Here is a 13,773-nt window from a genome sequence, read left to right on the forward strand (position 1 = left end):
AGGCAGAGTCTCGCCCTTGGGTGAGGTTTCCAGGAAAGCAGAGAGTCCAGCTGGCTGTGTTGCAAGGCCAACAAGAACATCTTTTTTTGAGGGCAGCTGGCCTCTGTGCCAGGGTGGAGAGTCTATGCTGGCATCACACACCTGCTGAATTCCTACCAGAGGATTCTAAACAATGAAAAAAGAAATCTTCCACCCCTGTGGCTGCCAACCAATTGAGGTTTCTGTGCCATGCTATGGATACTTGGGAAGCCTAAGAAGTCAACTGCACTGTCAGAAGGAAATACTGCTGTCAGCCAGTTGGTAGGAGGCACAAAGATCCACCTGGATCTGTGACATGAGTGACTGGCTAATAGTCATCGCAGAAAATAGAACCACAGCTGTAAGAAATATATGCATATTTCCTATGCATAAGGAAACTCTGGGTGGGGTGTGTCAGGAATAGGAGAGAAGATTGCGGAGCAGAGACATCTATGATCATCATCTTCTACATATCCAGCCCCAAGGAGCAAGGACCATCTTCCTTCCTAGTTTAATGGTTGGGTCCTTGTTTATTAGCCAAATCCAGGTATTAGGTAACCTATACTTACATTAGGTAATATTAAAATGAAAAGAGGCCATATGGGATAAGTTCATCTATATAATTGATTTTATATATATCACATATTATATATACATATATATAATATGTGATAATATGTGATATATATATATATACTTATCTGTTATATATATATATATATATATATATATATATATATATATATATACACACACAGAGAGAGAGAGAGAGAGAGAGAGAGAGAGAGAGAAGGGGCAGAGGCCTGATTATGAGAACAGTGTTTGAGAAGGGAGAGTCTTTGACAGAAGTACCTGCTGGATGTGTTACATATTGAAAGAGTAAGACATGAATGATAGAGAGGAATAGGGAGAAAGGATTTACGTTTTGCAGTACATTATAAATGGAATCCCTTTGATGTTTCTGAAAAAAAGATTTATTTAGTTATTTACTGTATTTATTCTGGAGGGGGCTAGTAGGTACTGGGCCTTAAAAAAAAATTTTATAGTGACTGCCAAGGTGGAACCATAAGACACCCAACTTTTTTTTCTATGGGTTAAATGAAGAAAGCATCAGGGCCAAGCATCCAAAATGCTTAGATCCAAAATCCAAATCCAAAATTTAGATTCCAAAATGATCAACTGAAAAAACATAAGGTGGCATATGTATTTGTAAGAGTGTGTGTGTGACTGTGTGAGTGTGTGCAAGTGAGAGTGTGAGTGCAAGTGAGAGTGTGAGTGCAAGTGTGCATGTGTGTGTTAGGTTATGCAGTGTGGGTTCTGGAAGCATTGTTTCTGTATCAGATACAAATTATTTTCTGTGTCTTGGTGGTGGACTAAAAGTCTGGTCTGAAAGCTGATGGGAAAAATGCTCGATATTACAACAGAGTTTGGATCTGGAAGAAGTAGGTCTGGGGAGTAGGTGACATGACCAACAATCATAGAATAAACTTAAGTGTCCTTGAACCTGCTGGTCTTGTTCCTGGCCCTAAATGTTCCTCTGGAAAGACATCCCTGAGATTTTCTCCACTGGCCATATGGACTCAGCTCACAGTATGGTGTGGAGCTCCTTAGTGAAGCAAGCTGTTCTTGTGTAATGTTTGTTCACCTTCTATAAGTATAAGCAAAAATCCCTTCATAACAAAGCACTGTGAAATTTCTTGTTCTGTACTAAAATTGTGTTATACCAAATACCAATTTGAAAGAAATAACAAAGTAACAGGTAGCTATTGGTGTCTATTTGCTACATACACACACAGAACTTTGTTTACATTGTTTTTTCACAATGATAGCTGACCACTTCTTGTTCTGTGACTTTTTTTGCCTTGACTGTCCTTCTGACTATCATACAGAAAATATTCTTCAGCAGCATACAATATTTTTTGACCCATTTTCAACTTTGGCTACATCACAAAAGACCGAAAGATATACCACAGCAAAAATGAGGGTAGCATTTACTTACTGAATTTTCCTATAACTGACATATTATCTTTTTAATTCCTGAACTGTATTATGTATGAAGAGAAATTCTGCATCAAAATTATTGTATGATTATATTGAGGTATATAAACTTTGTGAAGCTAAGGTACTATATTAATAAAATTTTTATTTATTACTCAAATGAAATAGAGTACAAATCTCCTTAGTGTTCCCATTTCTCAGTACTACCTTCTTCTCATTGCTGAAACAAGTTCTCTCTGTGTCACCACACTAAACAAATTCAGAAGCCAAGAAGCGGCACCAACTCTTGTATTCTTGCAAGAAACATTTGAATCGGTTTCTTCCCATAAGTGGGAAATTCACTGATTCCTGACATATCTTGGAGATAAAAGCTTAGAGAATTGAATATCCTGATGCAGTGTTCCCAAGTAAGTACTCTATAATAACAAAACATCATAAGGAATGTATATACATTATAAAAAATGTATATATTCAGCATTGATATATAAGAATGCTGCCCCTGAACTGACGAAATCCCAGAGCCAATTATAAAATCTATTAAAAGAGGATCTTTCTGAATATTTCATGTTTTGAACCTATTTTTAACTATGGATTTAGTAATTAGAGAAGGAAGCAATAATCATGCATGTGTGAAGGTAAATACATAAGAAAAAAATTCATTTTGGTCTGTCTGTGTGATACACTTTCTAATTGGAAGAAAATCACCCAAAAGTCTTTTGAAAAATGAGTGACTAGCATACAAATTCTCCTTGATCTTCCAAGCAGGCAGAGTGAAACAAAAGACCCCTGGTACTTTGGGAACTCTGAAACATTTTTGATACCAGATTTTCCCATATTACTGACACCCTTTTGAAGTATTAGAGGATGTCAAATGAGCAGGAAGAGGAGCAGACAGGCCAGCCTCCCTCAGTACCTGTGCTAGAAGAAAGCGTAGGAGGAGCAGGACCCCGGTACTGACAGAGCATGCGCGGGTGGGGATAAAGGGATCTTCTGACCTCTTCACGGAAGAGTCGTTCCTCTTGAACCCAGGTCAGAACTAGAGGTAGTTCATGGTTCTCCAAAGGAGTCAACATCTATTTTCTTTCAACAACAAGAGATTTAGTTTCTGTTATGTATGCTGAAACCACAAGATGAATAAAATAGATTGTATTCTCTTTTCTTGATTTCATTGTATCCTAAGAATTTGTAAATCTTCTTGGGTCCCAATGGCAACCATGCTCAGAGTCCTATTAACTAAACCTCACTTTTTCTCTTGGCATTTTCTCACTTCTTAATTCCTCACTAAGTAAAATGATACAAACCCATCTTTTTTTTCATGTTAAAAAAATGTTTATAGTGAAGTACATAGAATAAAATGCACAAATCTTAGTGTACCTCTGTACTCTATAATTTGTACTCTATTTCACACAGAATGGACCAAAATGAATATTAAATAATATTGCTAGATTACATGGCAAAACCTTAATGGGTACTTTGTAATTTAAGGTTTTATGGTAATATCATCTACTATTAGATTATATTTCTCTTTCTTAATGCATTAAAGACACCCTTTTGGATACTTGGTAGTCTTCCCCCTTAAATGGAATCAAGTCATTTCAAAATTATGAGATAAAACTCTCCGCTTCTTAGTTGTCCAGCTTTAAGGATATGCAACTTGTCACGTACACTTGCTTTTCATTAATGAATAAATGTTTATTCTGTAATCAATGCCAAATCAAGTAAAATTCTTTTTTTTTGTCTCAAACAAACATAAAGGGAAATAGGGGAGAAATATTGACATTCAAAGACATCTGGTATATAGCTCTAAAATCCCAAATTACCCTATTTTTCTTTACTACCAAACATACATTATTTGATTGTCAGCCTCCCAACTCTGAACTCAGTTGTTAGGTGTCCTGAACATAAGACATTGTTGCTGCTTTAATGGATATTCATGTTTCAGTTAACATATAGAGTGCATGTTTCAGTAGGTAAGGCATCACTGCAGAACTCAAAATCAAACTCGCAAACGTGAGACCAATTTCTTTTAAAATGATATAGGGAGGCACACATTCATTGCAATACCCCATTTCAGGATTACATTGCTTGAGCATAATGTATTGTCAAAACACTGCATCAAAATTATTTAATGAATTTCTGAATCCAGTAAAATCTCTTTCCACTATTCCTTCCCATCTATTTAACAGAACATAAGAGAAATTTACTGTCCACTCGTGTCATTATTTTTCTGTGTCTGAATATGTGTACGCTTGAGGGAAAGAAAGAAAAGCTAAGTTCATACCTAGTATTTTAACTGAGCAAAGTAATCTGGAGCAATTCTGGGTGAAATGGATACAATAAGAGTTCAGCACCTAATGGGTTCATTATCAGTTGTCTTACAACTACTTGCAGAGTTTTATAATAATAAAGATAAGCCAAAAAAATGTGCTAAGTGACAACTTTCTAAGCAAACAAAACTTCACACTTTTTCCAGACCTATCTCAGACTATTAAGAAATATGTCACCCAGATTACTCTTGGGCTTAAAAAGAAATTTATAAATCTCTCCTGAATCCTTGTTTTAATTGTGAACAATAAGTGCTTCCTTTTCAAATAAACCCAGAGTCACATAATTAGACCATTAGATAACTGAACTTCTAAGAAACAAGTAGTGGGAAAAAGAGCAATAATTTATAAAAATCAATAAACAAAATGTTACTAGCTTTTGCTCTACCTAATGATCTTGTATTTTGGCCGACCTTTTGCTGTTGATGTTCACCTTTATTAAGCTCTTCCACCAGCTGGAAAGCTCTTTGGAAGGCTTTTAAACATGAGATCACATTTTCAAACTCATAACAACCCTAATTACATAGTTACAGTTATTATCACCCTGCTACTTACATTCACACTGAGGGGCACTGAATTAACTAACTTTCCCAAATCACTCAAGTAGCACACAGAGCCTTGGGGAGGATGTGAGCCCAGGAAGTGTTACTCCATGAGGTCTCCTACCCTCTGATCTGCCATGCAATTCCCGTGTTACTGCAAAATGGCCATCTTTAGAAGGAAATGAGAAAACCCCCTCTTGAACCAACAGAAATTTTTGTATCATTCTTCACTCAATCAGTATCTTTAAAGTCCTAAACCAAAGAAAAGCTGTTCTATCACTAATTACTTTCAGGTTCTAGAGAAAAGCAAGCACCCCCAGTCTTTGTACCTTTTTGTTAGAGACAAGTCATAAGTCCTATACATTGCAAGGTGGCAATCACTGCTAAACACTAGTATTATTTTTGAAGTTTCTCTTTATTAAATCAATACTGGTTTGGGAGAAATCATACAAATGATGTTATTTTATATCTATGGCTTATCTCACCAAACCTTATATTTGGTCTATAAACTTTTTTTTTTTTTCAAAAATACCCTGTTTCTCTAAAATACAAACTTAATTGATTTTCCAAATGTGCCTTTCTGAGAAATAAGTTTAACTTTTTAAAAAAATTCTTAAATAGGGTTCAGAAAGGTGGCCCCTAATTACAATATTACCCTTGAACTTTCTCTTTTAAAAACTTTCTTTGGAAGGATTACCATCTCTTTACTTAATTTTAATTAAATAACAAGTAATGGTGTGTGGCAGTTATTATTGGCCCCTGGTCAAATAAAAAAACAGGAACCAATTGATTTTGAATAATTTCCCTGGTCTCACACAGTAGTGCAGAGTTTAAGATTTGACTCCACATGTCTAATATCCAGATTTTTACCTTTTTTCATAGACCTACCTCAGCCCCCACCCCTTGCCTCCTGTTTCAGAGTCACTAATCCTATGTCATTCATTCTTTCACTCATTCTTTTATTAAACAATTATTTGTTAAATGTCTGTGCTATGGACTGAATGTTTGAGTCCTCTCAAAATCTCTATGTTAATGCTCTAACTCTCAATGTAACTTATCTGAAGATAAGGCCTTTAATGGTAATTAAGGTTAAATGAGGTCATAAGAGTGGGGTCCTGATCCAATAGAATTAGTGTCCTCATGAGAAGAGACACTAGAGGCCCCCCATTCCCTCTCTTTCTGGGTATGTGTGTGTGCGCCTGCACACTGAACCTAGGAATGGCCACCTGAAAATGCTACAAGAAAGCAGCCATCTGCTAACCTGAAAGAGAATTTATACCAGAAGCCAAATCTGCTAGTACCTTGATCTTGGACTTCTAGACTCCAGAATTGTGAGAAAATAAATGTCATTTAAGCCAGCCTGTCTGTAGTATTGTGTTACAGCAGCCTAAGCTCACAACCCAGTCTGGTTATTTCAGGTGATGTACTTAGCAGGAGGTAACACCACAGGCACCAGAGATAGAACAGTCCAGACACGGTCCTGAGAGGAAACAGCCACACAGGCAATCAAGGAAACTGTGCTCTGATAGGGAAATGAGGCAAATCATTTAGAGGCTGTAAAATGTTTAAGTCCTTTAGTATGTGATTTACCTGGTACTATAATGGAACAAAACTGAAGCTGAACTAAATTGTGACTCTAAAGGTCAAGGATGGTGTCATCAAAAAGAGAACTTGAAGAATGAATAGGAATTTGCTAATGGAAAGAAGGAAAAGGAAGTTCCCACGTAGGAAAACCTGTGTGTGCAAAGAATGGAGGCTTGATAAAATATGGGAACTATGAATCAGACATGGCTGGTGTGGGAGAGAGTAGAGTCAACGATGGCCCATTTTTTGGCTTCAGCAACTGGACAGATGATAATACAATTTATTATATAGGAAATGCACAAGGAGGGGAGCTTTGTAGGAAGAAAAGAACAAGGATAGTATTGGAAACAGCAATGACTTGTTCAGTTATGAGAGACTGGGTTTCCGTGGTAGAACTATTTAGTTTAGAATCATGCATAGTAGGCACTCAATAATTGTTTGTTGAATCTGGATTTCCTCTGCTCATGTTTATTTTCCTTGGCCTAAGAGGTTTTTACTCCTTCAATTAATCATTTTTAAAAATGAAAGGGTATCAAAAAGAGAGGTTACACTAGTTAATCACAATTATCTATCTAACCAAACAGAAGGGAAATCAGCTGTAATTGAAGGCACTACAACATGAGAATGATGAGAAATGAGCACACACGAGTAGAATGAGATGCCTTTATGAAAGTGCTTATGTTGATTATGATTGGATTCTGTATTAACTAGGGTAAGATTTAGAGAGAAAAAAATACTAGAGTCAAGAGCTCAATTGCTCCTCCTTGGACAAGTTTGCCAAAATCACCAAAGAAAAAAAAAAGGCCCTTTCTCTAGTTTTGTTCATAATGCAATCCACACTCTCAAAAGTGAGGCTGACCATTAAAATGGTGGAAAAAACTGCTAAACTGACCATCAACTGAACTCTTAAAGGAGAGAGAGAGACTGGATGATCTTTAGCCAAAGAGTCATGAACTATTTACAGAGGTTATCTTGAAATCTATGCAATAAAACAACTCAGTTCTAACATAAGAAAAGAATCATTTTCTATTTTTCAAGGTAATTATTTGTCCATGTATATATTGAAGACATTTTACCCCAAGGAGAAGAATAATTATTTTTAAATTTCCTCTAAATGCAGAATTTTCCCCAGGTTCATCCCTGACCCCCAGGTAATCTGTTTAAAGAGGCACAGACCTGCATTTACCAACCCTGTAATTGCAAAATGATTTTGTGATTAAGCCTTGGTTTCTTCCAAGCCTTCTGGATAATCTCGAGTAGTTCTGCACTTGTTTAACTGAAGAGATTTTGTAATAAAAGTTTAATGAGTTACTTATTATTAGAATGTTCATAGCCATTATTTTAAGGAGAACAATAATGACGTAAAATTCTACGCATTTAGTTTAAAACGTATTCAACTCACATATCAGTTAATGCTACAGTGATTTTTGAAAAACTTCTTATCAATAGATGTGTCTACAGGCAATGTATCTAAACCACAACTTAACCAGAGCTGTGGCTAAATACAAAACTACAGAAGGATTTCTCACTTGTAATCATGTCAAATCTAGATCTTAACTTTCGGTGTTTCAGAATTCGGACAAGGATTGTTTCTATTGAAGCATTTTGAACAGATTTCACAAGGGGACACATGCAAAGCAAAGGGATAAAAATTTGAAATTAAGTCCTGAAGGCACTGCATCTTTATTTCTATTTAAAAAGCTGACCAGATATTCTATTAATGATCATAAATATTAAGAGAACCTACCAAATAAATCTAGTTTATCTGATTTCTGTCTAACTGAAATACTATGAAACTAAAGGTCAATCACATCTCCAAAAAACAGTTCCTTGCTAATATAAAAATTACCTACAAGTTTTTCAGATATAGACTGGAGTTTCCAGAAATTGTGGTTATGATTTAACCACAAAGGGTTTCAAGTTATAAAAATAAATTAGAAGTATGTACTGAATCTATACAAAAATTATAAACTCAGAAGAATAACACAGTCACCTGTCCTTATTGAGATAAAATTTACTTAATTTTGATTTCAGACCATAACTTCTCATTCTTAGATATTGTCAGAAGGATTCTGTGTGAGTATGGCTGAAACTAGTGACTGATTTTCATATCATTTTCTGAGGTCATTTTTATGCATAAATTATTCATTCAATCAGTTTGAATGTAAAGAATCATCACAGAATTCAGAACAGTGCTCACATTCTGGAAGCAGGTAGCATCAAAGCAGGGTCATCACCAGAGAATTAAAATATATTAGAAGAATGCAGAAAAATGAACATATGGAACAAAAGTAAATCCATATTAATTCCACGACCAAATGGAGAAAACAAATGTTTCCTCCAATCTTCCAATCAGCCCCAACCAAGAAAAGATAAAATAAAAACCATGTCATATACTGGGGTTTGTTGTTTATACTACACACTATATGGATGGCCATATACAATGTTTCTGAAGGTTAACTGTAAAACCTGTATTTTTTTGTTTTAGTATATTCTCAAGTTCTTTGACCACTCATTTCTTGAGTTTCTTTCTAACATGTTTTACCTTGAACCAATATTTTGTTTCTACCAAGAAGTGAGATTGTAAGGGAGGTACATTCTTAAAGATGTATTTGAAGACATTTTGCAATAAATGGAATTTGCTTAATGTATGACCATTTAAATAATTAATATTTTGTTTATAATCTGAATATATATAAATGTGTTAACTCAAAAGATATTCTTACCTCCCATCCGTAACTGGGGTCTTTCAGGTTTGACCTCTGCTCTCCCACGTAAGGCCCAAACTTTTCACCAGCTTCAATCTTCCTTTTGGTCCATATTCCTAGTCCGGCTCCAGGCATATTTGACTCTCGAAGTTCAAATTCAGCAGGAATGGGGATATCATCAGGGATGTAAATGGGGGCTTTGTAAGGGGAGCCCTCCTTTGGCGTGAATGCTTCACTGGATGCGGCTGGAGAGCATGGCTCTTGAATATGGAGGGAGGGAGTGCTGGCTACTCCATCTGCATCTGGCATCTCTTCCAAAGGGATTTCAGGGTAGCTGCTGTATGTACACTCATTACCTGTGAAGAAATAACAACTTCGTGAATTCCTACTAATATAGAAGAGACAAAATTCCACAGCTCAGTAGTTACCTTATAATGTTGCTATTCTTTGCAGAGAAAACAGGGAAGACTCATTGTTAAAATATGCCTGTGTTAAAATCTCTGTTATTCACAGATGGAGGAGGGGGAGGGATTATCACCTCTTCAGTTTATCTGTGGTGAATCCATAAATCAAATGAGCTAATCTTCAACTGTCAATACTCTCATGGGGCAGCTCAATCCATTATCCAGATGGGAAACAATCAGCAACTGAATTATTGGTCTGAATAAAGTAGAGATAAGAGGTAAACAATGTGTACACCTACAACCCTGCAAACCATCCCAGACTGGGAGCTAACAGCCTTTTACAATAGGTTGGAAAGTTATACCACGTAATAGTATCCTAGAGTAAGTTGCAGGAGACTCACCAAAGATTCCAAAGGCTGCCATGTGCAGCAAGGCTTACATTCGTGCAGCAGGATTATTTGTTGGCATATTAATTTGTTTGTTCATTCTCTATTTTCCCTTTCCTACTTCAAACACATCACCAAGTCCATGGTATTTTCTTGCCTCAGTAACTGATGCAGAGCAGAGAGTTAAAGTTACTTGAAGCTAGTGATTCCACTGGATATTTACAAAAGCAAAAATCATTAAAGAAATCAGGTGACTTTTCCAGAGGAGGAAGGGAGAAGAGAGTGCCTTCAGGTGCGCCAAAAAGAGAGTGAATTCCTCCAGACTGAGAAATGGTAGAGACCATGGAAAAACATGGAGCAGTGCCCTAGGGAGGCAGCAAGACTTTGAGGGGATAGTAGGGTAGAGTTAACAAGGAATCCAGACACTCAGTGTGGGGCTCTAAGGACTCCCCAGAGCAGCATAGCCCCCACACCTAAAGTAGATGAGTGCACCATGTCAGATCTTAACATCTTTATTCAACTTGTTAGGGCTGGGGGGTGGAGAGGCATAAAGAATAATGACTGAGTCTGAATTTCCCACCAGTTAACCAGTTGAAGGGATTTCAGTTTTCTTAAAGCAAATAAACACGTTTGTTGCCCATTAGGATTATGGACTGAGAGTCATACCTGATTTGTCTGATTTGTAGACATTCAAGAGGAGAACTAAGAATGGGTTAAAATTATAAGAAGACAAATTTCAATCAGAGCTGTTCAAAGATAAAAATGTGTTACCTTCAGTTCCTATCACAGGGTTTTTAAAATACCCTAGATAACCACAAGTTAGGGAGGAATTTTAGCTTTTGGTTAGTGACCAAACTAGATGACCTTTAAGATCCTACCAACCCTGCAGGGCTATGAATCATTAAAAGCTTCAAAGATAGTATATTAGGCTAGAGGGCAGAAAACCTGAGTTCTGGCCCCAATTCCTTCTCTGATTCATGATGGAAATTAATTAACTCTACCACCCATTAAGAACTTCCATCAAGTACTGACGCCTCTTAAAATTTTGTGAAGTGCAAAGTAGTAGCACATGCAGAAGTATCCTTCTAATGAAATGCTTGGCCCTTGATTCAAACAATAAGATGATGCTATTTAAACCAAGCATAGAACTGAACTACAGTTCCCTACCTTATTCCTGCGAGACATTTGACCTCAGTATAGAAGCTCATTATCATTCAATTTCAGCATGTCCAAAATCTTACACATTATCATCTGCCCTCAAAACCAGTCTCCTACTCACTTCCCCATTTCCATTAAGTTCCCTGTATTTCCTCTCATTATCCATGGTCAAGGTTCTACAGTAATATGAACATTTCCCTCTCTTTCATCCTCTAATCTATTCAGTCATTAAATGCTATTCATTCTCTTTACAAGATTTTATCCCATTCTTTCAATCCAAGGGTTTCATTCCTGAATTTTCTAACAGTCCTTGAATAGGTCATCAGACCCTCCAACCTCTTTCCGGGAACCCCCAACACTGAGCCTCTATTATGCTGCTGGATTTATCTTCCTGGCGTGCCTATTTTCCTGAATAATATCCTCCAGTAATTGCCAGTGTCCACAGGTAAAACCAAAAGTTCTTAGGCTTGGAATAAAATCTCATTTTATAATCTTTCTCTCTGATCCCTGTCTTCTGAGCTCTGAATATTTCCTCTTTGATTCTTCCTGTTGGGTTACCCTACCTTTGCTCCTTAGCTCATTCAACTTCTAATCATCCTCCAGGGTCAAGTCTCAACTTGTCCCCTTACCATCTCATTTAACATGAGTATCCCCCTTCCTTGGATTCTTACACAATTCCCCCCTCAGGCTGATGATCAAATAATGCTCTGCATTACTACTTGGAGTTTAATGTGAATGATTCTTTTATTACCAATTAGGCAATAAACCCTTGAAAGAGAAGACTCAGAACTTCTTAGGAATTCTCCAAGTGATCTGCATGAAGATGCTTAAAGATACTTGTAAAATAAAGAACCTAACATGTAAACAAATGATTAGTTTTCTACTGAATATAGGAAACTGTTTTGATCCCATAAGAAATGGAACACAACACATTACAAACTTTTCTCCAACCCAACATCACAGAACCAATTTTAATAATGCCCCAAAGAAATATTTTCAGAGAAACATACTTCAGAGTCCAAACACCCTTGATTAAGTCTATCTAATTTTTTTCCTCCCAGGAGATTTTGCACTTCAACCCAAGAGCCAGAAGCTCACGAGCACTCTTCATATAGCTAAAAACATATCAAAACATCTCTCTAGAATTGTAACGTTTAATGCTGCAAACGCAGTTGCTTTACAGATTCTTAAAGGAATTTATCTCCCATTGTAAAGATTTTTTTCCTCAAGAAGTGCTAGAAATGGAAGACACTGTGTCATCTATAGACTTGTCCATTTAAGCAGCAGGAAACAAAAGGCATCCCAATGAAAAGAACTATTTCCTTCAGTATTTATCTATTAAAGGTCAGTAAAATTTTCCCTACTTCCTCAAAGGGCTAAATCAGTCATACTGTCAATTGCACCAGAATGATCTCAAATCTTAAAAAAGGATAGAGACAAACCTATCTGGGCCCTCCCACTGCCATAACTGGTCCCATGGCCTCTGAGTTACCCACAAATTCTCCCAATGCATAATTTAAACAAGTACATTTGGGTTTCAATTCCTGTGGAGATAAAATACACATCTGTGCCCAGGCTACTGTACAGAAGAATTTGAGTTTAAAGCCTGAATGCAATTCTGCTTACAATGGCAACACATTCCAATTAAACCTAAAGAAAACTTACACAGGTCAAGCATATCCAGGAGAAAAACTCTTGGTTCTATTCATCCACATGCAGGCATTTAACTGTATATGCAAACCCAGGCAATTTGTGTTGGAGCCACTGTTAATCTAGTATCACCTGAATTAAATATAAAAAGGGCTGTGGTGACAATAAAAAAAAAAGGAAACATAAAACTGCTGAGCTTTATGTATCAAAACATGCAACAATATTTCAATGTAATCTAGTTAGCATTATGAAATTTTCAACAGCAAATGCAGTATATCATACTGCCTTGCATATTTGCATAAACCAAAGTAAACTAATGCCCCCATGTACATTACTCAAAAACTACCCAAAAAGCTGCTAAATCATTTCATCTAAATGACAAACTACCTCAATTATCATATCTCCATTAAATCTCTGTTATTGAGGAAAAAATTGGTAGGTCCTTTCCCTGAGCTATAGGTAGGTACAGTTAATTAAAGCATTGCTCAGATATCACACTGACAGATTGAGTACATTACAGTAGGTAAGTATCAGTGCTATATACATCACTGGTCCCATAAAGATAAATAACCCTTGTAATTTCTGGAGCTGAATTGCCTGCTACTGGAATTTGCTTCATGCATCCTTTAGGTGTGTCATTAACTGACTGAGGACAGAAAGACAAATTTATTGTTGGACTTGAGGCAAATGACTTGGGGAATACTCTGAGAAATCAAATTTTAAGTGTTCTAATACCTCCAGGGACCATGCAAAAGCACACTTGGATTAGATTATCTTCATGTCTATGGTTCTTTGAATAACTAGCATAGGTATCTACTTGAGAAGAGTTCCGTTTTGAAAACACATCAGAATCTATAAAGAGGCAAATGCAGACATAATACTGATAACAATAACTTCCATAGATGTATTTATATTTTCTCATTTTGACGCTCTCAATCCAGTGAGAAAAGTATGGTGGAAAGAATAATCTTTCATTTTTGCAAATCTGGAAACCGATGCTC

At 36.5% G+C, this 13,773-nt stretch overlaps 1 protein-coding gene across 7 annotated transcripts in view; it reads right to left on the reverse strand.

Moving 5' to 3' along the window:
* The window catches only part of MECOM (MDS1 and EVI1 complex locus), a 526,926-nt gene that overhangs the window by 260,150 nt on the left and 253,003 nt on the right, over positions 1-13,773 (reverse strand). For all 7 annotated transcript variants that reach the window (XM_036898348.2, XM_036898349.2, XM_036898346.2 and 4 more), the window contains exon 2: positions 9,193-9,530. In XM_036898348.2, coding sequence (XP_036754243.2) covers positions 9,193-9,530 — 338 coding nt within the window. The remainder of the gene's footprint in view (positions 1-9,192; positions 9,531-13,773) is intronic.

This window comes from Manis pentadactyla, chromosome 1 (genome assembly GCF_030020395.1).
Source record: "Manis pentadactyla isolate mManPen7 chromosome 1, mManPen7.hap1, whole genome shotgun sequence".
Classification (NCBI taxonomy): Eukaryota; Metazoa; Chordata; class Mammalia; order Pholidota; family Manidae; genus Manis; species Manis pentadactyla.